This window comes from Chelonoidis abingdonii, chromosome 2 (genome assembly GCF_003597395.2).
Source record: "Chelonoidis abingdonii isolate Lonesome George chromosome 2, CheloAbing_2.0, whole genome shotgun sequence".
Lineage (NCBI taxonomy): Eukaryota > Metazoa > Chordata > Testudines > Testudinidae > Chelonoidis > Chelonoidis abingdonii.
In genome coordinates, this window is record NC_133770.1 from 347,922 (window position 1) to 372,990 (window position 25,069).

At 47.2% G+C, this 25,069-nt stretch overlaps 3 protein-coding genes across 6 annotated transcripts in view; all 3 read left to right on the forward strand.

Annotated features, from left to right (window-relative positions):
* Nucleotides 1-6,263, forward strand: part of ABCF2 (ATP binding cassette subfamily F member 2) — a 43,063-nt gene extending 36,800 nt beyond the window's left edge. For 2 of the 4 annotated variants that reach the window (XR_012655143.1, XR_012655144.1), the window contains exon 15: nt 5,095-5,176. Coding sequence is in view for 1 of the 4 variants with exons in the window: in XM_032777711.2 (XP_032633602.1) it covers nt 5,095-5,298; nt 5,647-5,784 (342 nt within the window). In the remaining 3 variants the exon portion in view is untranslated. Of the gene's footprint in view, nt 1-3,740; nt 3,824-5,094; nt 5,299-5,646 lie in introns of those variants that run through there. The other 2 variants (XR_004373374.2, XM_032777711.2) reach the window with 2 other exon arrangements.
* H2BK1 (H2B.K variant histone 1) lies at nt 1,459-16,445 on the forward strand. Its single transcript, XM_032777714.2, has 3 exons — nt 1,459-1,469; nt 10,362-14,798; nt 16,147-16,445. Exons 2-3 carry the CDS (start codon nt 14,679-14,681, stop codon nt 16,381-16,383), a joined length of 357 nt encoding a protein of 118 aa, XP_032633605.1. The 5' UTR covers nt 1,459-1,469; nt 10,362-14,678; the 3' UTR covers nt 16,384-16,445.
* Nucleotides 16,446-17,529: 1,084 nt separating this feature from the next.
* Nucleotides 17,530-25,069, forward strand: part of DRC11L (dynein regulatory complex subunit 11 like) — a 63,244-nt gene continuing 55,704 nt past the window's right edge. The window contains exon 1 of the mRNA XM_075063412.1: nt 17,530-17,916. Within this exon, the coding sequence (XP_074919513.1) occupies nt 17,530-17,916 (387 nt within the window). The remainder of the gene's footprint in view (nt 17,917-25,069) is intronic.

Genomic DNA, 25,069 nt, shown 5'->3' on the forward strand with positions numbered 1-25,069 from the left:
TGATCTCTCCTCATATGGGACGCCTCTCCAACCCCTATCATTTTAGTTGCCCTTCTCTGAACTTTTTAGTGCCAATATATCTTCTTTTTGAGATGAGGAGACCACATCTGTACACGTATTCGAGATGTGGGCGTCTCATGGATTTATATAAGGGCAATATATATTCTCAGGCTTATTCTCTATCCCCTTTTTAATGATTCCTAACATTTCTGTGCTTTTTTGCCGCGCTCTGCACACTGCGTGGACATCTTCAGAGAACTATCCACGATGACTCCAAGATCTTTTTCCTGACTCGCTGTAGCTAAATTAGCCCCCATCATATTGTATGTATAGTTGGGGTTATTTTTTCCAATGTGCATTACTTTACATTTATCCACATTAAATTTCATTTGCCATTTTGTTGCCCAATCACTTATCCCACCAAGTCTCTGATGTCAATTATGTCATAATTTAGCTTGTGTACTAATACTTTCGGTTCTTCCCTTTTTTTCCCATACACCTTGCATTTGTGTATAGACTTCTAAGATGCTGAATAGATTCCCCCCACTGATTTCCCTCTTATTGCTCCTTTGACTCTACTGTAACTTTCCATGTCCTCTCACTCTGCCCTTGCCATCTAGCCCCTCTCTGAAGGTTGCCTTAATTTTATGCTTTCATCACCTGCCCCTTTGAACCTTGTTTAAAGCTCTCCTTGCTAGGTTGGCAAGTCAGTATGTGAAGATGCTTGTCATGTTGAGTTGCTTGTCCGCTATGACCCCTAAATACTTTTCAGAGTGATTGCTTTTCGGGTATAGTGCTATTCTATAGCACTGGCATGCATCCCTTGTTCCTAGTTGAAGAACTTTGCATTTGCCTGTATTAAAATGCATTTTGTTTGAATGGTCCCAGCTTACAAAGCATTCCAGATGGCTCTATGTAACTGCCCAGACCTCCTCATTACTTTCACTCTGCCAATCTTTGTCATCCACAGAACCCCACTAGAAATATCCCTATTTGATAATTCACCATTGATGACTACTTTTTGAGATCTGTTAGCCAGTTCTTAATCCATTTAATGTGCACCTTATTGATATTGTGTAATGCTAATTTTTTTGATCAATGGCATGGTACTAATTCAAAGGCTTTACAAAAATCAAGAATACTACTTCTACGCGGTTACCTTTGTCAGACAAACTTGTAATCTCATGTTTTTTGTTTTTTTTAAAAAAAAGGTAGTATATTCCCCATCCATTTTTTACTAATTTGAATCCTGTCAGCTTTTCCAGTTCCCCAGCTTTTAAAGATATTTGAAAAACTAACATCAGTGGGCAAAAGATCATCTCAATCAGCTGTTCTAGAACTCTATATTGATTTTAAAAATATTTTAACCGTAGTAGAGATTTCTTAATATCCTCAAGTAGACTTTTTTATTTTAAGTGAATTTTATAATGTGGTATTACACCATTGTGGGTTCGACTCTGGTGGCTACAGTTTTAAGCTTAACAGACTGAAAGTTACCTGTTCTACTTGCTTCAGATTTAGAGTCTCTAGGCACACATGAAGACCAAGGATAGTGACCACACCGATATTCACAAGTACAAGGTCTAGTCTGTCTTACAACTTTTATTAAAGGTACAGTTAAAAAGTTATGATTACCCAAGCATATAGTTATACTCACACCCTTAACAATACTGTCAGGGTCTGATGGGTGTTTCATGGATTGATCATCAGTAGAGGGATGGTTCCTACTGGACTTTTCCTATGTGAATCTCAATTTTCCTGCTCTGGTCACCCCCTTTTTATAATGTGATTCTGCCTGTTCCTACATTCTGCACATGTCCATAGAAGTGTCAACCCTCTTTTTCTTTATTGGTCTGATTTACCCTAAAAACTTAAGTGACCCTGTTTTCTATGGGCTAGGGGTCGGCAACCTCTGGCATGGGGCTCACCAGGGTAAGCACCCTGGTGGGCTGGGTCAGTTTGTTTACCTGCCGCGTCGGCAGGTTCGGCTGATCGTGGCTCCCGCTGGCTGCGGTTCGCCGTCCTAGGCCAAGGAGGGTGGTGGGAAGTCATGGCCAGCACATCCCACGCCACTTCCCGCCGCCCCCATTGGCGTGGGACGGCGAACTGCGGCCAGTGGGAGCCACAATCGGCCGAACCTGCCGATGCAGTAGGTAAACAAACTGGCCTGGTCCACCAGGGTTCTTACCCTGGTGAGCTGTGTGCCAGAGGTTGCCGACCCCTGCTATAGGCTGTGTAGATTCTCTTTATTCTCATTAGCTTTGACACACAACCTGTGTCCCGTGGTTAAGGCACATGTTGACAACAGATGCGCCTTCACAGCGTTTTTATGATTAATTTTAAATCTTCTGGCTAATCTTTCACAATATCACCATTTGGTACCTCTCTTCCCATCATCTCAGGGCATTGTGTGTATTCCTTGGTCATTTATTTGTGTCAGCATTTCTTGTCTCCAAGCCTAAAATAGCTAAGCTTAAAATCTTGCAAGCCTCAGCCAACAGGTTCTTGCGTTTCAGCTTGTCTCTCTTGTATCTAATACATGATTCCCTCTAAGGGCATGTCTACACTTACTGGGGATCGACACTGCTCCAATCAATGCCCAGGGGTCGATTTAGTGCAGGGGTTCTTAAGCTGGAGGTCGGGACCCCTCGGAGGTCACAAGGTTCTTACATCGGGGATCGTGAGCGTCAGCCTGCACCCAAGCCCACTTTGGGGTCTCACTCAGAGACTTGCTATGTGAAGGGGTCACCAGTACAAAAGTTTGAGAATTGTTGATTTAACTACTAAGACCATTAAATCGACCGCAGATTGCTCTCTGTCACTCTGGTGCTCACCGAAACAAGAAGAGTAAGTCGATAGGAGTGTGTGTCTTGTCGATGCAGCACGGTATAGGCACACAGTAAGTCCATTAAGTTATGTCAGATCCAGCTACGTTATTCACATAGCTGGAGTTGTGTAACTTAGGTCGACTTACCCTGTATTGTAGACAAGGGCTAAATACTGATCAGTCTTATACTTCTAAATCCTACCAATGAATCCGTATGATATAACGTGTGTGTTGTATATATATATTTCCAGGGTGGGTACATACTGTTGTTCTTCTTGATCGTGTAGCCAAGCATCTCCAGGATTACAGAGGCTGTAGCGTATACCAGTTCATTGGTTTGAGGTATGGTGGTAGTAGGGATTGTCATGAGGGCTCTGTTGGCATCTTCTAACATACTATCTGATTACTTCTCCACTGAGCCTTGGTATCGGTCTCGAGGATTGACTGTAGCTAGTTTCTCCATGATCTTATGCCTAATATCAACTGCTGTGCTCTGCAATGGAGGGGGTGGCAGTGAAAGTTTCAGCTTCAGGTGTGGACTGCACATCCACTTGTTCTTCCAGGTCTTCTTGAGTCTGGGATGTAATCTCATCTTGATTTTAAAATGGTAAGAGATGGAGAATCCACTCCGATCCTTAGTAAGATGTTCCAGTGGTTAATTACTCTATTAGAATTATGGATTATTACAATTATTACTCTGTTAGTGTTATGGATTATTTCCAGTCTGAATTTGTCTAGCTTCAACATTGGATTGTGTTATACTTTTATTATTAAATATTTGTTCCCCATGTGGTCACCCCTTAACCACCTTTTTGTTAAGCTAATACATTTGAGCTCCTTGGGTCTATCGCTATGAGGCATGTTTTTTTAAATCTTTGATCATTCTCGTGGCTCTTCTCTGAACCCTCTTCAGTTTATCAACATCCTTCTTGAATTGTGAATACCAGAACTAGACACACAATTCCAGCAACGGTCACACCAGTGCCAAATACAGAGGTAAAATAACCTCTCTGCTCCTACTCGAGATTTCCCTGTTTATGCATCCCAGGATCGTACTAGCCATTTTGGCCACAGCGTTGACTGGGTGCTCACATTTTGCCGATTATCCACCATCTCTTCCTCCCGCCCCAAGCCTTTTTCAGTCACTGCTTCCCAGGATAGAGAGTCTCCTATCTTGTAAGTATGACCTACATAATTTGTTCCTAAATGTATAGATGTACATTTAGCTGTAGTAAAATGTGTATTATTTAGTTGTGTCCAGTTTACCAAGCAATCCAGTACAGTTGATCTGAATCAGTGACCTGTCATCTTCATTATCACTTACTCAGTTTTTGTGTCTTCTGCAAACTTTATCAGTGGTGACTTTTGTCTTCTAGGTCATTGATTAAAATGTTAAATAGCATAGGGTAGAGAACAGTTTCCTGTGGAATCCTACTGGAAACACAGCCGCTTGATGATTCCTTTTTCAGTTACATTTTTGAGAGCTATCAGTTAGTCAGTTTTCATTAATTAAATGTGTGCCATGTTAATTTTATTATTTTAGTTTTCAATCAAATACCGTGTTACCAAGTCAAACTTGTGCTTAATATAGAAAAGGCAAACATTTCAATATTATTGCTTCTCTTATCAATTTTCTACAGTTCCACACTTCTGTTTTATATTAATTTATATCAGTTTCCCCTTTCTTCCATTTTTTTTTTTTTATAGCTGCCTTCATTTCTCCTCTAAACCACAGTTGGGTTTTAACCAGCTTAGCCATCTTTCTCGATTGTGGCTTTTTGGGCATCTAGAAAGGTGTTTCCTACATGATTCCCAATTATCGTTCAAATTTTTCCGATTAAATACTTCCAGCTGGTTTGGCTCTTAATTCCACAAAGCTAAAAATAATTAACTTTCCCAGCTAGTCGTTCTAGTAGAAACATCCAGTCACTCTGAAACTGAGGGCATTATTTAGAGCTGTGGGTAGGATGTGGCTAACGCCCCTAAATTAATTCTGTACCTGATGGGACTTCAAGCATGCGCAGCATCTTTGACTGCTCCCTGTTCCTGCTTCAGAAATCTGCAGGACCCTTGGTGCAGTGGTGGGGGAAGGGTTAGTCAAGGCAGGAGCCCACTGCAGCTGCCCTGCTGTGATGCAGAGGTGCTGCCCATGGAGAATTCAACTTCTAACATGCAGTACTCCATCCCGACTCTCATGGGAGGAACAGTCTCTGGGAACTGATGCAGTCTGTGCCTGTGCAGAGCTGTAAGCAGTGTCTGTTTGACAGGTGAGCCCCATCCGGAACCTCTCTGATGGGCAGAAGTGCCGTGTGTGTTTCGCGTGGCTGGCCTGGCAGAATCCCCACATGCTCTTCCTGGACGAACCCACCAACCACTTGGATATAGAAACAATAGACGCTCTGGCAGATGCCATCAATGAGTTTGAGGGAGGAATGATGCTTGTCAGCCATGACTTTAGGCTCATCCAACAGGTAAGGGTAGGGGGAGGGGTTCGTCAAGTGCTTTTCTCAGCCGGTAAATTGGGAGTGAGCATCTGTCTCTATCAGACCCACTCTAGCTCAGCCAGATGTGATGGGCTGGATGGACAAATTCCTGGGTGAGATTCTGTGGCCTGTTATGCTGATCACCTAATTTGGCGTAATGGCTATGAATGTGCTTAGCTGAGTTAGTGAGCTGCTGGCAGCTGCAAAACTTTACCTGCTTTCGCTGGACAAAAGGGGAAAAGGGAGCTCGGACCCCTATGTGGGGTGGGAGGGAATCCCCCACCTCATGTTCCTCTGAGAAGAGCTGCTCTAAGGACCACCTTCCTGTGTTTTCAGGTTGCCCAAGAGATCTGGGTCTGCGAGAAGCAGACAATCACAAAGTGGCAGGGTGACATCCTCTCTTACAAGGAACATCTCAAATCAAAACTAGTGGATGAGGAGCCCCAGCTCACCAAAAAGACCCACAATGTGTGAGTGCTGGAGGGGTTGGTCAGGTGCTCTCCCTGGAGACTGACACAGTGGCCAGCCTGACCCACCCTCCTGCTGCCTGGAATCGGACTCTGCTGCTGTCTTTGTGGTTCTGTTCTAGCATTGCTGCAACATTGCTTCTCCTCGACCCTCCCTGTATCTCTACATCTGGACAACCCCTTCCCTTCTATTCCGATTGCACTCAGGCAACTGTATCCACAGCTGGATGGTGTCTCATCCTACACCAGACCCTCTACTCCAATAGGCTGGAGTCATGGTGATGGCAGTAAGGAATCTGACTTGCAGTGATACAGAAGTGGAGACCCTAGCCCGTCTTCTCACCCTTCACCCCCAACTTTCTGCTTCAGTTTAGAAACTTCACTTCAAACTCCTCAGGCCTTGGTTTGTTTTTTAATGATTATTTAACAGTGTAATTACCAGATCTGCCTGAGAATCCATCAGTCAATAAAGAGGGAAGAACAGTCTCCTGCTTTCCTTCCTCCTCCTGTGAGGTGCACTGGGCGTGAGAGCACGGAACCAGCTCTCAGCTAGTGCTGAGCTGCTTGGGTTTTAGTGCATGACACCGGGCCCAATTGGCACCCTGTCCTGGACCTCGGGCAAATGCTGGAGTCTTTCCTACTGACACCAAATGCCCCCTGTTAGTACAGGACAGTCTTCCAGTACAAATAAGTGCAATTGGGTGACAAGGCAACTATGGGTAACTGAGCTGCAGAGGTGCTGAGGTGAGTTGATACAATAGTACCATTCATTTCAGGAGTGCAATAAATAAGATATGTTAAATAAAAACTACAATTCTGTACTTTTCCAGGGCACTTGCGTGCCTTTTATCTTTTTACTGACTTAGTTGAATGTGACATAATGCAGCTTTTTCAGCAATCAAGATCATGTATCTTGGGCTGGGCAGTTCTCCTTTACTCATTGGGCTGAAAGGAAGCCAAAATCCAGTCTTTGGTGTTCTCATTTTCTAGGAGGTTTTTAGAAGGGAATCGGTGCTTGTTTCTCCTCAGCCCCTGCATCGAGGCTGTGCCAATTTCCAGAATAGGCTGCTAATCCATATTCATGTACTTCACACCGAGTCAGAGAAACTTGTCAGAAGTGAAGAAGTTAAAATCTTTACTCCTGCAAAGGCTACTTCCACAATAAACAGCTCAGAAGACAAATAACTTTCAGACCAAACAGCAAGAAGCTTGTAATCTTGTTTTTGATAGAGGTAGCTTGTCTTGGTATTTGACATATCAGAATGTCATATGGGACTAACAATGAGCACTGCACAAAATCACTGTCACACTCTAAACTAAACTGGATAAGAGATTTCCAACTAGTAAATAGGGAATCATCTAGTGCAGTCCAGCATTGAGCTTTTCTCATCAATGTTCTTCAATATCTTTATCAATGATATAGAAGAAAATATAAAATTACAGTTTGCAAAATTTGCAAATGACAAAAATTTGTGGGGTGGTAAATAGTGATGGGGGACAGGTCAGTTGTATAACATTATTTGAAATACACAGAAAGCTGAGTGTATCTGAACAGTGTTTCTGTACCGCCAAATGCAAGGTCATACATTAGCCACAAAGAATGTAGATCACATTTAACGGAATAGGGAGCTGTATTCTGGAAAGAAGTGACTCTGGAAAGGAGTTAAGAGGTTATGGTGGAAACATGAGCTCCTAGGGTGTAGCTGTAGCTGTTCAGTTCTGGTGTCAACATTTGAAAAACTATGATTGTAAATTGGAAAGTTTTCAGAGAAGCAGTACAAAAATTATTTGAGGTCTGGAAAACTTTTCTTAGTGTTAGAGACTTCAAAAGCTCCATCTACTGAATTTGTGCAAGAGGAGCTTAAGAGGTGACTTGATCATGGTCTGCAAGTACCTGTATGAGGAAAGAGATTTCTGATAGCAGATGCCTTTTGGATCTAGCAGACAAAGGCAGAATGAGACTGAAGTACTGGGAGCCGAAGCAAGACAGTTTTTTACCAGGAAGGATAACTAATCGTTAGAAGAACTTCTCTAGGGGCTGTAGTGGAGTCTCTCTAACAGACTTGCTGGAGCTCAGCCAGATGTTCTGAGCGGGATGCGGGAATCCCTGGCTGAGATTCTCTTCCCTGGGCTAAGCAGGAGGCCATCCTGGCTGGTCAGAATAGTCTCTTGTGTCCTTACTCTAGGAATTAAACTGGTCTGACTACATGACAGGTTTATGGATTTATCATGCTGAACACCAATCTTCAGAGGGCCATTAGCAAGGCCTGGGAAGCTTGGGGTGCAGATGAAGTGGGTGGATGGAGGGGGAAAGAGAATGCTTTTAATTAACAAAAATAATGTACAAATCTGACCAAATTATTCAGAGTAACAGCCCGTGTCCCAGATGTATTGTGATTGACTATGTTCAAAGGGTGAGCAGCCACTCAGAGATCACTTGTGACTAAATGTCATGTCTCAGCTGAAGCTCAAGCAGTGTGCAGGTGAGTTGTGCCTATCCAGGGCTAGGGGCCAACAAACCCTGGCTGCAAAGGGCTGATTTGGATAGTTGAACAATAACCACAAACTATCATGCGTACAAGGTGCTCTCATGGCTCCAGAGAGCCTCCTTGTGGTAGGCATTCCATGTTCACTGGCCAAGAGCAAGGGGCAGTCACTGCACGGCAGCTCCAGACATGCCCATCTTAAGTAAATGAGAGTTCAGTAAATTAATGGGAATAGATTGTAAGGCCAGAAGGCATGGCTATGATCCTCCGGTCTGGCCACCTCCATCATCCAGGCCTTAGGAAGGGACCTCAAGTTCTGTTAGTCCAGCCCCTGGACCAAGCATACTTAGGCTGACTATCCCTGGCTTCCCTGTATTAATTCCTGTTTGAACTAGAGCATATCTTCTAGAAGAGCATCCACGCAGGGGAGGGATAGCTCAGTGGTTTGAGCATTGGCCTGCTAAATCCAGGGTTGTGAGTTTAGGGATCTGGGGCAAAAATCTATCTGGGGATTGGTGCTGCTTTGAGCAGGGGGTTGGACTAGATACCTCCTGAGGTCCCTTCCAACCCTGAGATTGTATGGTTTTTAAGTTGTTCCAATGGTTCATAACCCCACTGTTAAACATTTGCACCTTATTGCTAGTATGAATTTGTCTAGCTTCAGTTTCTAGCCCTAGGATCGTGTTATACCTTTGTCTGCTCGATGGAAGAACCCTTTGTCCAATTTCTGTTCTCCACGTATGTACTTGCAGACTTTGATCAAGTCATCCCTTCAGTTGTTCTGGGTTAAACTAAATAGTTTGAGCTCTTTGGGTGAAATCCACAAAGGTACTTGGGCATTGCAATGCTGAGCATCATGGGGCCTAGGAAATCTCAGGAACAACACTGCAATCCCCAAAGCCTGAGTTCCGTGCATAGGCTCCCTCTGTGATGAATAGGAAGAGATGTGAGCCCAAGAATACAATCCCCAAAGCCAGCATGGGAGAGAGGGAGATGCCAATGAGAAGGGTGTGCATGAAGTCCATCCCTTCTCGAGCACCCATGTCCAGGCTGCAAGGTGTCGCCTGTCTCTGCTTAGTGATCCATGAATCCTGCCCCTAGAGGCAGGTGGCTTAGTATCCTGAGTGTTTCCACACAAAACATCCAGAAGAGGAGGTGGTGCCCATATAACTTTTAATCCAGGGATTAGAGCACTTAGATGGGATGTGGGAGAGCTGTGTTCAATTCCGCCTTCTCTGCCAGAGTTGGAGAAAAGATTTGAACAGGGGTCTCCCACCTCTCAGTGCTTGCAGGGGGAAGCTATGGGATATTCTGATGTGGGCACCCTCAGTCACTCTCTTTGAAGCTGTTCCACTGCAGATTAAATCACTAAAAAGTGACTGATGCAAGGGGACCATATTCGGAGTTTCCCCCCTCCCAGGGGGTGGAGCGTGCCCTAACCACTGGACTGCAGAGTCATTCTCTCACTCTCTGGCCTTATAACTATTAAGTATTATTCCACAGTATAATAGAACTAACACCACCTCTTCCTCCTGGATTTTGATTGGAACCTGATCCAGTAGGCAGCCTCTGAGTATGCCTACAGGATTAGGCCCTGCATGTGACTTTAGGCAGCCAAACGGAGACAGAGAATAAGACTGAGAATATATTATTACCCTTATATAAATCGATGGTACACCCACATCTTGAATACTGTGTACAGATGTGGTCTCCTCATCTCAAAAAAGATATACTGGCAGTAGAAAAGGTCCAGAGAAGGGCAACTAAAACGATTAGGAGTTTGGAGAGGGTCCCATGTGAGGAGAGATTAAAGAGGCTAGGCCTCTTCATCTTGGAAAAGAGGAGAACTAAGGGGATATGATAGAGGTATATAAATCAGAGTGAGTCAGAGAAGTGGACAAGGAAAATTATTTTTACTTATCCATAATACAGGAACAGCGGTCACCAAATGAAATTAATAGTAGCAGGTTAAAAAAATATAAAAGGAATTCTCTTCAACACAGCGCACAGCAACCTGTGAAACTCCTTACCTGAAGAGGTTTGTAAGGTAGGACATAAACAGCGTTTAAAAGAGAACTGGATAAGTCATGGGGTTAAGTCCATAAATGGCTATTAGCCAGGATGGGTAAGGAATGGTGTTCCTAGCCTCTGTTTGTCAGAGGATGGAGGTGGATGGCAGGAGAGAGATCACTTGATCATTGCTTGTTAGGTTCACTCCCTCTGGGACACCTGGCATTGGCCGCTGTCGGTAGACAGATACTAGGCTAGATGGACCTTTGGTCTAACCTGGTACAGCCGTTCTTATGTTCTTGCCTGGCTTGTGAATTGCTCTGGGCCTTGGGTGGGAGACAGGCATTTGGACACCCCGAGGGGAGGCCGCAGTGCCTCACATGCCCAGAAATATAAACATAGGTGGCGAAGAAACTTTTACCCTGAAAACTTAGGTGTTGAGTGAGTTTAGGTGCCTAACTATTGCTGTGGATCTGAGCCCTTGAGTCTATCACTATAAGGCAGATTTTCCAGTCTTTTAATCATTGTCAGAGTTCTCTGAACTCGGTGCAATTCATCACCATCCTTGTATTAGCAGGAGTGTTGCAAGCAAGACGCAAGAAGTAATTCTTCCACTCTACTCCGTGCTGATTAGGCCTCAACTGAAGTATTGTATCCAATTCTGGACGCCATATTTCAGGAAAGATGTGGACAAATTGGAGAAAGTACAGAGAAAAGCAACAAAAATTATTAAAGGTCTAGAAAACATGACCTATGAGGGAAGATTAAAAAAATTGTGTTTATTTAGTCTGGAAAAGAGAAGACTGAAAGGGGACATGACAGTTTTCAAGTACATAAAAGGTTGTTACAAGGAAGAGAGAGAAAAATGCTAGTTCTTAACCTCTGAGAGTAGGACAAGAAGCAATGGGCTTAAATTGCAGCAAGGGCGGTTTAGGTTGGACATTAGGAAAAACTTCCTGTCGTGGTGGTTAGGGACTGGAATAAATTGCCTAGGGAGGTTGTGGAATCTTCATCACTGGAGATGTCAAGGCTGATTCCCCACTCTGGCACTTAGAGTGCAGAAGATGGGGGGCTGCAAGGATTCTAAAAATTAATACTGGCCACTCCAGGCTGGTATTAACCTCCCAAGGTTACAGCTTTTCTCTGACCTTGGATTGGTAAATGCTGCCACCACCCAAGTGCAGAAGCCCTTTGAGAGCCCAGGAAGGCGCACTTGGGAATTCCTTCCTGTGGGTACCCTCAAGTCCCTTCCCCCACCCCTACCCCCAAGGAAGAGCTGAGAAAGAAGGGGTGGGGGAGGAAATCAGCTGTTGCCACCAGCTAATTAAACAACATATGCGCAAACCTCTTAAGACACAAAAATCCAATTCTGTTCTTAAAATAGGTAAATTTTATTTTTAAAAAAGAAAGAAAATACATCTGGGAACTCAGACTATTGCTAGATTTTAAAAGAGCTACTACCAGGATTAAGCACCAAGAATAGCTTTCTTGAGGTTCCGTTTAAAGGTTACAAGCAAAACAAAAGCACCTGAAGTTAGCAAAGAGGAATCTACAAACCATAAAAAAACATAAAGGATAAACCTAATTGCATCTTCCTAGACGTTTCCTGATCTACTTACATATCTGGGGTTTTAAATAAGTAATTTTTAGGTATGATACTGATGATTTTTTTTTTATACTTGGCCCAAGCTTCTTACAGCATAGCTGCTACCCTGTCCATCTCTCCCCAGGAGAACAACAACAGACAGACAAAAGGGGAGTCCTTTTTCAATTTTAAAAAGTTCTAGCCTTCCTATTGACTCTTTTGGCCAGGTGCCCACTCACTTCCTTTTACCTATGCATCGCAGTGAGACTTTTTAACCCTTTACAGGTAGAGCAATTAGAGAAGAGCTACTAAGAGGGGTTTTATAGCTACTGACTGGTTGGGTGTCCATAAAAGAGAGCTTCCTCCCCTCCCCTTTCATTTATCACAGGAGATTTCTAAGAGCAGGTTAGACAAACCCCTGTCAAGAAAGCTCTAGATCAGTGGTTCTCAAACTTTTGTACTGGTGACCCCTTTCACATAGAAAGCCTCTGAGTGAGACTCCTCCCCCAATTATAAATTAAAAACGCTTTTAATATATTTAACACCATTATAAATGCTGGAGGCAAAGCAGGGTTTGGGGTAGAGGCTGACAGCTCATGACTCCCCATGTAAGAACCATGTGACCCCCTGACGGGTCCTGACCCCCAGTTTGAGAACCCCTGGTCTAGATAATTCATAGTCCTGCCATGAGTGCAGGAGACTGGACTAGATGATATCTCAAGGCCCTTTCACTCCTATCATTCTATGATTCTTGAATTATGAGTGCTAGAACTGGAGGCAGTGCTGCAGCAGTGGCTGCACCAGAACCGAATACAGGGGTAGTGTAACCTTGCTACTTTTACTCAATATTCCCATTTATACCTCCAAGGATCACATTAGCTGCTTTGTGCACAGTGGTGGCTGGGGGCTCATGTTCAGTCAATTAGGCATCAGGACCCAAGTCTTTTCCAGAGTCAATGCTTCCCAGGATAGAGTCTGCCATTCTGTAAATATGGTTTTCATGCTTTGTTCCTAGCTGGGTAAGGACATTTGGCCAGATTAAAACACACAATGTTTGCTTGTGTCCAGTTTACCAAGTGGTCCAGATTGCCCATTATTTACCTCTCCCTCAGTCTCTGTGTTATCTGCCAACTTAACCAGGAATGATTTTGTTTTCTTCCAGGTCTCTAATAAAAATATTAAATAGTTTAGGGCCAAGAACTGATCCCTGCAGTACCCCACTAGAAACATACCTGCTGGATGATGATTCCCTGTTTAGTTACATTTTTGAGATCTGTCACTCTGCCAGTTTTTAATCCATTTAGTATGTGTCATGTTAATTTTGTATAATTCTGTTTTTTCATCAAAATGTCCTGTGGCACCAATTGACATGCCTTACAGAAGCCCATTCCATAAACATTGTTGCCTTTTATCAACACAGTTTGCGAGCCATTCTGCAAGCCGGTGATGCAGGGGCAGCTGTGTGTCACATCTGATCCACATGTGGCCTCTATCCAAGCAGAGATCCTGACACTGACAAACTTCTAATCTTGGGGTGGCCCATCCGCCAGGCTGGACACAGGGCCTGATGCTGATAGACTCCTCAGAACCCTAGGAACAAGCTCTGACTGACCCACCCTTCCCATCCCCATCAGAGATGGGGTCTGACACTGATGTCTTCTGCTCACTTCTAGAGCCAGACTCTTGTGCGCTTCCAACCCCTTTCCCAGCCCTGTGCGTTGATTGACATTGATTCCTCCAGCCAGGTGCAGATGGGAAGCCAGACGGGGCTGGCAGAAGTGGCACATTCATTAGTGTTTGTTTGGATTTTCCTTTTATGAGATGTCTTTTATGGTTCTTAATCATCTGAAGTAATCTCTTCTCATCTGTGGCACGTTGGATAGAAAGTACCTCAGTCTGTCCTCCATCACACTGGCTGCACAGTCACTCCTCTCTCCTTGATTTAGCTGGGGATTGGTCCTGCTTTGAGCAGGAGGTTGGACTAGATGACCTACTGAGGTCCCTTCCAACCCTGATATTCTATGATTCTCTCTGGGTTAAGACTGCTTTGTACCTGATTTTTACCACTAGTTTGTGGTCACTGATTCATCCCCAGGAGAGCTCCGGAGACCCCGCCGCAGCCCTGCATATCCCCCAAGGGTGAAGAGATTCACCCTGGACCAAAGACCAGGGGTGTCCATGGAGGCACTACTGCCATAGAGTTCACCCCAGTCTTTGCAATGTGTCCTCTTTTTGTGAGTGGACATGTCTCCCGAGAGGTGCCTGGGCTAGTTTGGACTGGGGATAGGGTCACGCTGGCTTGCAGGGGTCACCTCACTGCGATTGTTCTGCTACAGAGTCAATGTTTCCTTCTTGCTGCACACATACTTTGCCTCCAACTGGTTCCAGCAGCTCTTGGGGGAAGTTGGTCAGTCCCTCTTTTATGATTTGCAATCTTCCCACCAAGCAGGGGTAGATTTAGGAAACAACTCTCCAACACCCAGTGAAGACCCATACTGGGTCTACTGGGGACAAACCCCCAATCTTTGGCCCTATGCTGGGCTGGTGGAACCTGGCTCTCTGTGAGGGGCTCAGGGTTCTGCCTTTCTTAGACTTTGGCAGTTTGCCAGGCCAATACAATTTCATTGAACCAAATTAGTTTCCTCTGAGTTCCTCTCTGGGCTACTGGGGCTCTCACCCAAGGAAGAATTGCTGGCTGGATCCACTCTGGGGAGCTCCTCCCCTCCTTAGTGGTCTCACCTGTGGCAGGTGATACTCTTATTATATAGCTATCCCTAGTGATTTACAGCCTGGCTTGTGGTGCCTGGAGGTTTGTCAAGAATGAGTGCAGAAGCTGGGAAGAAGCGAGGCCGAGGCCCTGTCTCTGGGGACAAGAAATCTAAGCGGAAGGTGAAGAGGAGGGAGACCTACTCTGTCTATATCTACAAAGTGCTGAAACAGGTGAGTGAAGGGCTTATCCTACCTGGCTACTCGAATCAATTCTAGCTGTCATGTTGTTACCCCTGCAGGTGGGGTGAGATTCCCAGAAGGAGACTGTGTGTGCTCAGAAGCACGCGTGTACACACACACACACACACACACACACAATGTGTGTGTGACTTCAGCCTCCTTAGATCTCTGGGTGTTATGAGCTGAGGGGAGGCACTGGAGAGGGGCATAGGGTCAACAAGATCCTATGGGGAAGCCCATCCTAACCCTCACCTGGGACCTAAGAGAGGATTGTTGCTAGCAGCCCCTCCCCCAGAATTTTATCTCTAGCACTGGTGCTACCACCCCTTCTATATGCAAAGGTTCCTGGTCTGGCTCTATCACCCTTTGACCAATGCCTCTCTCTGGTATCTTCACACACACAGTCCACTACCTTCTGGGCTTAGTCATCTTTTGTCAATTACACCTGTTCCCTGGGCAGTCCATTAGCTCCTCCTGTCAGTCAGTAGCTCTGAAATCAATGGGCACCAGACAAGTGCAGGGTTCCTGTATTGTCTTCCCAGAGCCCTAGTGACAAGGGCTGTCCCTCCCCCACTCCGGGATGTGAGCTGCACATACCGCCAGGGTGGGATGCACCAGTGCTGGGGCTCTTGAGCAGCCTAGAAAAAGCCTCTACATAAAGTTGGGGGAGGGAGTTGGCAGCTGCTATGGCCCTGCTGGGCTCCCATGGCAAAGTCCTGCTTGATGGCTCTGTTTCCTAGCTCTGCAGCCTGGTGCAGAGTGGACTGGGGGAAGTGGGTGGTAGCTGAGGGCTCCCCTCCTCAATATCTAGTGGGGTTGTGCTGATATCTGTGAGATGAGTGCTCTATTACTCACCCCCTGAGCAGGGGGCTGCACTGTGTGCCGTCTATAGGAAAACACTAGTGTCCCCCACTATCACTACCTGCTGTCTCCATTCCCAAGAAGGGTGAGCTCTGGGGCAGAGACTGCCTGCCGCACCCAGCACTACAGGGCCTCATCTTGATATTCCTGTAATGCTGATCAAAGACAACAGGCTGGGACTGGCCTACTGCCACTCTCTGAGACCAGACTGGAGTTGTCTTGGCTTATGACAAATCTGGCTGGAGGCAGGAGTGGTGTCCCCCTTAGGTTCACAGACCCTTATTTCTTCTTCTGCCAGTTGCCTTAACTGGTCCAGAAATGCCCCTTCTGCCTGCTGCGTGCCATGCTCCCATGCTGTCAGTCCCTTTCCTGCAGCTCCCCTGGTGCAGGGGAAGGGACTAAGACAAGCAAGGGGGTGGGATGGGAGGGGAGCAGAGCTAGCTACCACCCCTCCTCACACGCTTCCCTTTCCTGCCAGGTTCACCCTGACACTGGCATCTCCTCTAAGGCCATGAGCATCATGAACTCCTTTGTGAACGATGTCTTCGAGCGCATTGCCACAGAGGCATCCCGCCTAGCCCAGTACAACAAGCGCTCCACCATCACCAGCCGCGAGGTGCAGACCGCCGTCCGCCTGCTGCTGCCGGGGGAGCTGGCCAAGCACGCTGTGTCTGAGGGCACCAAAGCAGTCACCAAGTACACAAGCAGCAAGTGACTGCAAAGGCAGCGTGGGGTGGAGGGCTGTGGAGCTGATGACTCTGTTCCTACCCACAGGAATAAAACTTACAACCTCTAAGGGGGAGCAGTGACTGTGTGTGGGGGGGTGGGGTGGGAGGGGGTGTTAACTGTGACTCAGCCACGGGCTGGTGCTGTCTCTGAACCAGCCGGCCATGCCCTCCATGTCCTGGCTGGTGGGGGTTGCAGGTCCATGGGCCGGTGCTAAGCAGGACAGGTCCCCTCTGACTCCACGAGGTGGGTCCCAGCCATGTGAGTGACCTGCCCAGGCCTGGGCGGCAGGGGCCATCCCCTGGGGCCAGGCTGTGCAGGACCAGGGTGCTGCCTGCAGGGGCTCGCTGCCAGCTCGGGCCACCTACCCGGGCCAGGCCTGGGGCTCCCGGGGGCAGGGGAATCTCCGCTCCCATGTGTTCCACTGATCAGGGCTGTTCTCATGGAGACAATGGGGGGCAGGGTTTGGTCTCCAGGGTGATGGGACAATTCATCCACGCAGGGCAGCCCCGGAGGGCACAGCGGGGCAGGCGTGGGCACCATGTCCAGCCGGTGAGGCCCGGTGTAGGGGGCTGGGGAAAAATCTGGGCTGCACCTTGGTGGGAGAGGCCCCGGGCGTGGTGTGGGACAGGAGTCAGTGCAGCATGTGGGGCCTGGGCACTGGAGTATTGTGGGGTGTCAGCCTGGGGAGGTCAGTGGGGTGTGGGCACTGGGGCAAGGGGAGGGTGGCTGAGGGGCACTGGGGTATTGTGGGGTGTGGGCACTGGGGCAATGGGGGGTGTGGGCAATGGGAGGCCTGTGAGGGTCTGAGGTATTGTGGGGCAGGTATCTGCTTGAGGTGGGAGATCAGTACAGCATGGGGAGGTGTGAGCACTGGGCTGATGGGGTGGAGGTTTGGTGAAGGACAGAAAGAGGCAGTCTGAGTTTGACTTTAGGCTGCTGAAGGGGAGGTGGGTGCTCTAAGCTGGGGCGGTCCATACACTGACATAATCCCAAATCACTGAAGCGGTGAATTATACCTGCTGCAGTTCTGTGCAGTCCCCATGCAAACAGCCCGTGGGCCCTGGGGTTGGGGCTTGGCTGCCAGAGCTGTTCCTCTGAAGGGAGGAGAAGGGGGCAGTTGGGTCCCAGCAGCATGGGCTGTGGTCACATCTCCAGCCCCCTGGCCCTGAGGAGATGTCCTGATCTCTCTAGCACATACATGAGGATGTGGCTCGAGTCCCAGGCTGCCCTGAAGGAGCTGCTGGCTCAGGAGCTGCCATCTCAGCCCCCACGGCCTGAGAAGGACCAGAGGCTGTTTTTCCACATGCTGGCCACCTTGTTCCTGCGCTACACACAGATCCTGCGCTGCCTGGAGACCTGCTACGACCAGATGGTGCATCCACAGAAACGTCGGGTGCTACAGCACATGCTCGATGGGGTGATGGGCCGGGTGCTGGAGCTCAAGAATGAGATGGTGGAGACTGAGTTCTCAGAGTATCACTACATGGATGACGTGCTGCAGGACCTCAAGCTCACCCCAGTGAGAGGGGCCTGGAGTAAAGGGAGGGCAGGACCCTTGGGCTGCAGCATCTTGGCATAAGATGTGCAGTGAGCTGGTCTTGGGATGGGGGATGCTGCATCATAGGGTGGGAATGGGGCCGTGTTGAGGTGTGCTGCCCTAGGGTGGGTGCCCAGTGTCGGGGTGCACTGTACTGGTGTGGGGTGGCAGTGTTGGGTGGGTGCAGGGTGGGGAGGCAAAGGTGCAGTGTTGGAGCACTGAGCTGGCCCTGGGTGAGGGACGGGCAGTGTCATTGGGGTGGACTCTACTGGCCCAGGGTGGGCAGTGCTGGTGGGGTGCTCTGTACTGATGTCATGTGGGGGTTGCACACTGCTGTTGTGGAACTGCAGTGTCATTGGGGTGTATTGTTCTGGGGTGGGGTCATCTCGGAAACATGCTCCCTCCCCCTATGAAGAGGAAGCATTGTAGGGCAGATACTGACCACAGTGCAGTGTCTGGCTGGGGACACTGCTTCCAACAGTGGTAAAGAATGTGAAGAGAAGATGTCTGATTCCTAGGATTGTGATACAGTATTAGCAGTTTGGATAATATGCAAGAGGAAATGGAATGTCTCACTGATGGGGAGAAATGTTATAATTGGTATGTGTGACAGCTCAGGTATGAGCTGTGTGTGTGTGATCTCTCCCTGGATGCTCTTTGCACATGACAGGCAATCTGCCAGAATGGAAATCCCAGGGTGACCTCCCTTTAGACTAGGTCACCCCCTATTTCCACCATCCTGTTGTGGTTACAGAATGAGCAATGTCTGACCTCTGGAATCTCTTGAGTGTGCCCATTAGGTGACTGGTTCTGCTCCCTCTCTGTCTCTGGGGTGGGGAAGGGGTGCCTATAGTTCTACCTCTCAGACTGGATCCTGGTGTCACAGACCCCTTCTTTCCAACCATGTTGTCATGACTGGCCCAGTTGCAGTTGGTATATGCAAGACAGTCCTCTCGGTGCCTCTGACTTGCTGCTGTTTAAAGTGACTTGGCAGCTTCTTCCAGACAGATGCATTGTCCATTCACCCAAAGATGCACAGCAAGCAGAGGAATGGGTAAACCACAGGAGGTCCGTAAGATCCAGGGCGTAGTGTTGGAGCAGTCTGGAGAGTGACTCCAGCACCTAAAATCCAAGATGGAATGATGCTCTGGCACATCACCTGACACACAGGGTCACAGCACCACTCAGATTTGGCCCATCTATCCCTCTGTCATGAGGATGGAAGGGTGGCTGAGCCAAATATGAGTGAAGTTGCAACACTTCTCAGGTTTGACCCAGCTGCTCCTGTCTGACATTTGGGTGGGGGGAAAGGGGTACAATTTTGAGTGAGTGGTGTTGCAACCAGGCTTATTGGATTTCAGTGCCACTTGGGTTTGGCTCTCCATGATGGATGAGCAGCTACCTGGGCCACACCTGAGTGGTGCTGCACTCCTGTGTGCCAGGTCAGGACACCTCTTTTTCTCTTCAATGTTGCCCACAGTGTGAGGGTACAGGTGGGCGATGGGAGTGAGCGGAGCCACTGGTCAGCCAGAGTCTGGAGTAGCTGCTCTGGCTTGGGAGCAGAGCACTCCTCCATGGGGCTGGGCAGTGAGTGCCTAGCAGTGTGGTGGGCTGGGGGTGCGTAGTGGGGGCTACAGGGTGAGTGGGGAATATTAGGGGACTGCAGGGTGAGGGGTGGGGCTGTTATAGAGTGAATTGGTGTTTTGGGATGCTGGAGTTGGGAGCTGTGGACAGGGGCTGAAGTGTGCATCAGGGCTGGGGTATGCATCAGGGCTGATGAGATGGGGGTGGTGGAGGGTTGCTGAGGTATGTGTGGGGCATTTGGGGGTCTGTGTGGATGGGCTGGGGTATATGTAAGATGAGGTGCTTTGCTGAGCAGTCCCTGTTCAGCACGGGAGCAGAGCAGGAGTTTGTTCTCAGAGCCAATGGGGCCTGGCGTTCTGTGTTGCTATATGCACTGTTTGGGAGGGACAAAGTGTCTGTCAAACAATGCCGCTTAAGAGCAGAGGAACTCCCTCGCCTATTGTCAGATGGCCACAAACCTACGTCTTGTAAATTGTAGTTGCTGCTGTATGCTTATCTCAAAGTTATCTAGATTGCAAAGGTGGCATCTCTCCTTGCCAGGTGTCAAGTGAATCTTTCATCATGTTACAATATTTTTGCTTCTTTGGGGAAAGCTTAGAAAACTGATTCCTTAATTTTCTGTGATAAACTTGACAGTAGATCAAATAGAAGTCCGTCACTAAATTATGATTTGTGGAAAGGTTGATATTATCCATGCCATCTTTCCATCTTGGCTGTGCCTTGCTGCTTTGTTTTAAAGTTCAGCACACAGTTTGATACCACATTAGTAATAAATATCCATAGTGTAAGTCCTCAAACTGCTGTTGTGCAGATTTTCAGTTAGATGAAATTTTCTGATAAAATGTTAGCTTTTGGATGTGTGTGTTTTATCTTATGGTGTTAGCGCACACACACGTCTCCAAAATCTGTTTTACGCATGACAGAAATGATGAGTCCCATCACTTCTGCAGGAGGCCTGCACTATAAAACTTGTCACTGATAGGTCTCACCTACAGCTTAGCACCTTTCTCAGGTGAGCCCAGCTGCCTCAGCCACATTCCTAAAGGTCCTGCCTTCCTTATACAGCCTTCTGACAGCTCAGCTTAGCTCCTGCAGCTTTTCTCTCAGAGCTGCTGGGCCCTGCTCACCCCTAAGGCAGGGTTCTTTTCACTTTAGGCTCTAGCCTTGGGGAAAAATAGGCCTGTTACCTACCTTCCTTATCCCCCAGCCAGGTTATTTTCCAGTAACCTGTTCACCCATTTTTCCCTTAAGGACTCTTGGCATTGTCCCTGGAGATACATTATCTCTGTCATTGTTTCATTTCCAGCTTGTTCTCCTTTATAGCCTCCTTTGATTCAACTCTATGCAGTCACCCAGGATAATATCAGGTCAGTAGACTGAATTACATATAATCACACAAACAATTCAGATTTCTCTGTTCTCCATAGCATTACTGAAACCTGGTGGGACATGTCACATGACTGGAATCTTAAAATCAGCAGCGCAGGCTGCAGGAATGTGCTGGCTGCTGCTTCCCGCAGCTCCCATTGGCTGGGAACAGCAAGCTGCAGTCACTGGCAGCTGCAAGGGGCCATGCCTGCAATTGGCCCATGTAGACAAGTTTCATGGCCCTCCAGCCGATTACCCTGAGGGTTGCATGCCCAAGTTTGCCGACCACTGTTGTAGACCAAATTAAAATAGAGAACAGGATGTGGCTAAGCACCTTTCTGTAATGTGTGAAAAGAGTGTGGTGTTGTGGGATACTTTAATTTGGTGGAGGTTGCATGGCCAGTAGTAAAACAGAGTAGAGTTTCTAAAAGTTATAGATTATTTTCTAACACAAGTTATAGCCAACACAAAGTAACTGTCAATTATGCTGGATAGAAATTAATCAATCACTGAACTGGAAACTCTTGGTTGCCTAGGGACCAGTGATCGTTGACCTGATTGCATTTATTATAGGTGAACGGAGGACAGTCCTTACCAGTAATGTGTATATACTTGGTGTTTCAAAAGACTCAGTTTTCCTATGGGAAATTCACTGAAATTGATTGCAAGAGAAAAATTAAACTAGAAAATGTGACAGAAAATTGGGAGCTCTTTAAGGAGAGTTTTAGTTGACCAAGAAGCTGATTCCACAATCGGGAAAGAGGGCAACTTTGACTGACTAAATGCCCATCCTCTTTCAGTGGGGAAGTGAAGGCAGCAATTAGAGACGAGAAAACAATATTAAAAAAAATAGAAAATGGGGAATTGTCACAGAGTGAGGGGGAGTCCGACCCTGCACCCCTCTTCCTGGGACTCACAGTGACTCTCAGCCAGCCAGTAAAACAGAAGGTTTATTGGACAACAGGAATACAGGTTACAGCAGAGCTTGTTGGCACAGTCAAGACCCCTCAATCAAGTCCTTCTGGGGGTTCAGGGTGCTTGGATCCCAGCTTAGGATACCCTGACTTCCCCCCACCCAGCCCAAAACCAAAACTGAAACTAACTCCCTCCAGCCGGCCCCTTCCTTTGTCTAGCTTCCTGGGCAAAAGTGTTGACCTCTCATCCCCCCCTGCCTAGCTCAGGTTACAGGCTCAGGTATTGTCCATCCCCTAAAGTCCTCCCCTGCTCTCCCATCCCCCATGCAGACAGCCCCTACTCCATCACAGGAATATGTATAACAATCAATATAAATTAGAAGTTGTGAAGTGTAGAAAATTGATAAGGGAAACTAAGGACATCAGGGGAAAAATCTGAGAGTGGCAGGCCTAAGGACAATAAGGACTTCTAAAAGTACACTATGAACAAAGTGTTCGATAAATATTCTGCATTTGGAAGGAAGCAGGATGATGTATTCCTATCACATGAGGATCATGAAATATTTTCCAGTCCCTTAGTAACCAAGGAGAGTGTTAGACCGGATCTACTAAGGATAAACATTTTTAAATCAGCAGGCCTACGTAACTTGATTGTAAGTGGATTAAACACTGGCTAACTGATAAGTCTCCAAATGTAATTTTAAATGTGGAATTGTCATCATGCAGGTGTATTTTCAGTGGGTCCTACAGGGATCAGTTTTGGCCCTATGCTATTTAATATTTTGATCAATTACCTAGATGAAAACAAACTCATCACTGAGATGACACACAAATTGGGGAAATGGCAAATGAGGAAGATGACAGATCACTGACAGAGCTATCTAAATCGCTCTGAAAACTGGATGCAAACCAACAGTGCAGTTTTTAATATTGCTAATTGTATACATTTAGGAACAAAGAATGTAGGCCATACTCTCAGGATGAGGGGCTATCCTGGAGGTAGTGACCAGGGGTGGCTCCAAGCCTCAGCACGCCAAGCGTGCGCTTGGGGGAGTGCTCTGCCGGTCGCCGGGAGGGCGGCAGGCAGGGTGACTTCGGCAGCATGCCTGTGGAGGGTCCACTGGTCCCGCGGTTCCAGTGGACCTCCCGCAGGTGTGCCTGCGGAGGGTCTGCTGGTCCCACGGCTTCAGTGGAGCTGCGGGACCAGCGGACCCTCTGCAGGCACGCCTGCGGGAGGTCCACCGGAGCCGTGGGACTGGCAAGCGGCAGAGTGCCCCCTGCGGCATGCTGCCGTGCTTGGGGTGGCGAAATGTCTAGAGCCACCCCTGGTTGTGACTCTAAAAGATTTTTGGGGAATGGTGGATGATCAGTTGAACATGAGTTATTTTATCTTTTGTCTTGGTCACTAGTGTGACCCCTTCTGGAATACTGTGTTCCATTCTGGTGTCCCCAGTCCAAGAAGGATGTTGACTAAATTGGAAAGGGTTCGGAGAAGAGCCACATGAATGCTTAAAGGATGCCTTAGACTCAAACTGCTCAATCAGTGTCTTTCTCTTAAAGAGAATCCTAGAACCATAGGGTTAGAAGGAACCACAAGGGTCATCTAGTCTAATCCTCTGCCAGGATGGAGAATTTGTTGTGTCTGACCCATCCAAGACAGGGCTACTCAGCCTCTTTTGGAAAACCTCCAGTGAAGGAGCTTCTACATCCTCCCTAGGCATCTGTTTCATTGTCCTACTGTTCTTGCAGTTAGGAAGTTTTTTTTTTCCTGAGATTTCATCTAACTCTGCTGTGCTGTAGTTTGAACCCATTCTCTCTTGCCACAGTGGCAGGACAACTTTTCTCCATCTTTTTTTTTTTTTTATGGCAGCCTTTCAAATTCTTGAAGACTGCTGTCATGTTTCCTCTTAATCGCCTCTTTTTTTCAAACTAAACATACCCAGTTCCTTCAGTCTTTGCTCACAGGGCTGCATTCCATCCCTTTGATCATCCTTGTTGCTCAGCTCTACATCCTTTCTATGTATTGTTGACCAAAATTGGACACAGTACTCCGGCTAAGGCCTAACCAGTGCCAGGACCGGTGCTAGGGGTTTTAGCTCCCTAGGAGCACGGCAATTTTGCCGCTCCACACCCTGGTCCTGAGGCTCCAGTGGAGCTGCCACAGGTGGTGCCTGCAGCAGGTCCACTGGAGCCGCGAGAGCAGCCGACCGTCGCAGGCACGACTGCGGCAGCTCCACCGGAGCCACCTGCCGCCCCCTCCAGCAAAATGCTGCTCACCAATAATCCTGGCGCCCTAGGCTGCCTAAATGGAAGCGCCAGCCCTGACTAGTGCCAAGTAGAGGGAAACTATTACCTTCCATGACTTGCATGCTCTGCCTCTGTTAATGTAACCTAAAACTGCATTTGCTTTTTTTGCAACAGCATCGCAGTGTCGACTCATGTTGAGGTTGTGATCCACGGTGCTGCTGACAAGCCAGTTATCATCCCTCAGTCTGTTTTTGTGCATTTTGTTTTTTCTTCCCTAGGTGTAGCACCTCACATTTTCTGTTAGTCACTTTTGTTTATAGCCTAGTTCTCCAATTATCAAGATTCCTTTCCTTTTGATTTTTTTAGCTCTATTCTCCAAAGTGTTTGCACTCGTCCCTAGCTTTGTCATCTGCAGATTTGGTCAGTATGCGCTCTATTTCTACATGCAGGTCATTGATAAACATGTTAAGTAACACTGGACCCAGAACAGATCCTTCCAACAGAGAAGGTTAAGAGATGACTTGATTACAATCTAGAAGTATCTACATGGCAAATAAATACTTAATGGGCTCTGCCATGCAGTAGAGAAAGATCTAACATGATCCAGGGGTTGGAAGTTGGAAGTGAGACTTCAGACTGGAAATAAGTCCTAGTTTAACAGTGAAAGTAATTAATTAACCTTTGAAACAATTTGCCAAGAGTTGTGGTGGATTCTCCATCATTGACCATTTTAAAATCGACACTGGACATTTTTCAGAAAAGATCTTCCCTAGGAATTATTTTGTGGAAGTTCTAGGGCCTGTCTTATATAAAAGGTCAGATTAGATGCTCCACAATGGTCCCTTCTGACCTTGAAATCTATAAACTTGCACCCAACTGTCCAAAAAGAGCTGGCTGAGGAGATCTAGTCCCTGCTGGTGTTACATTTTTAGTAAATGTTGGGATACCGTGGTGTTGTCTTTTCAGGCTGAACCAGATTTCCCTTTGCAGATGGCTATGGTATTACAGGTGAGCCCTTACTT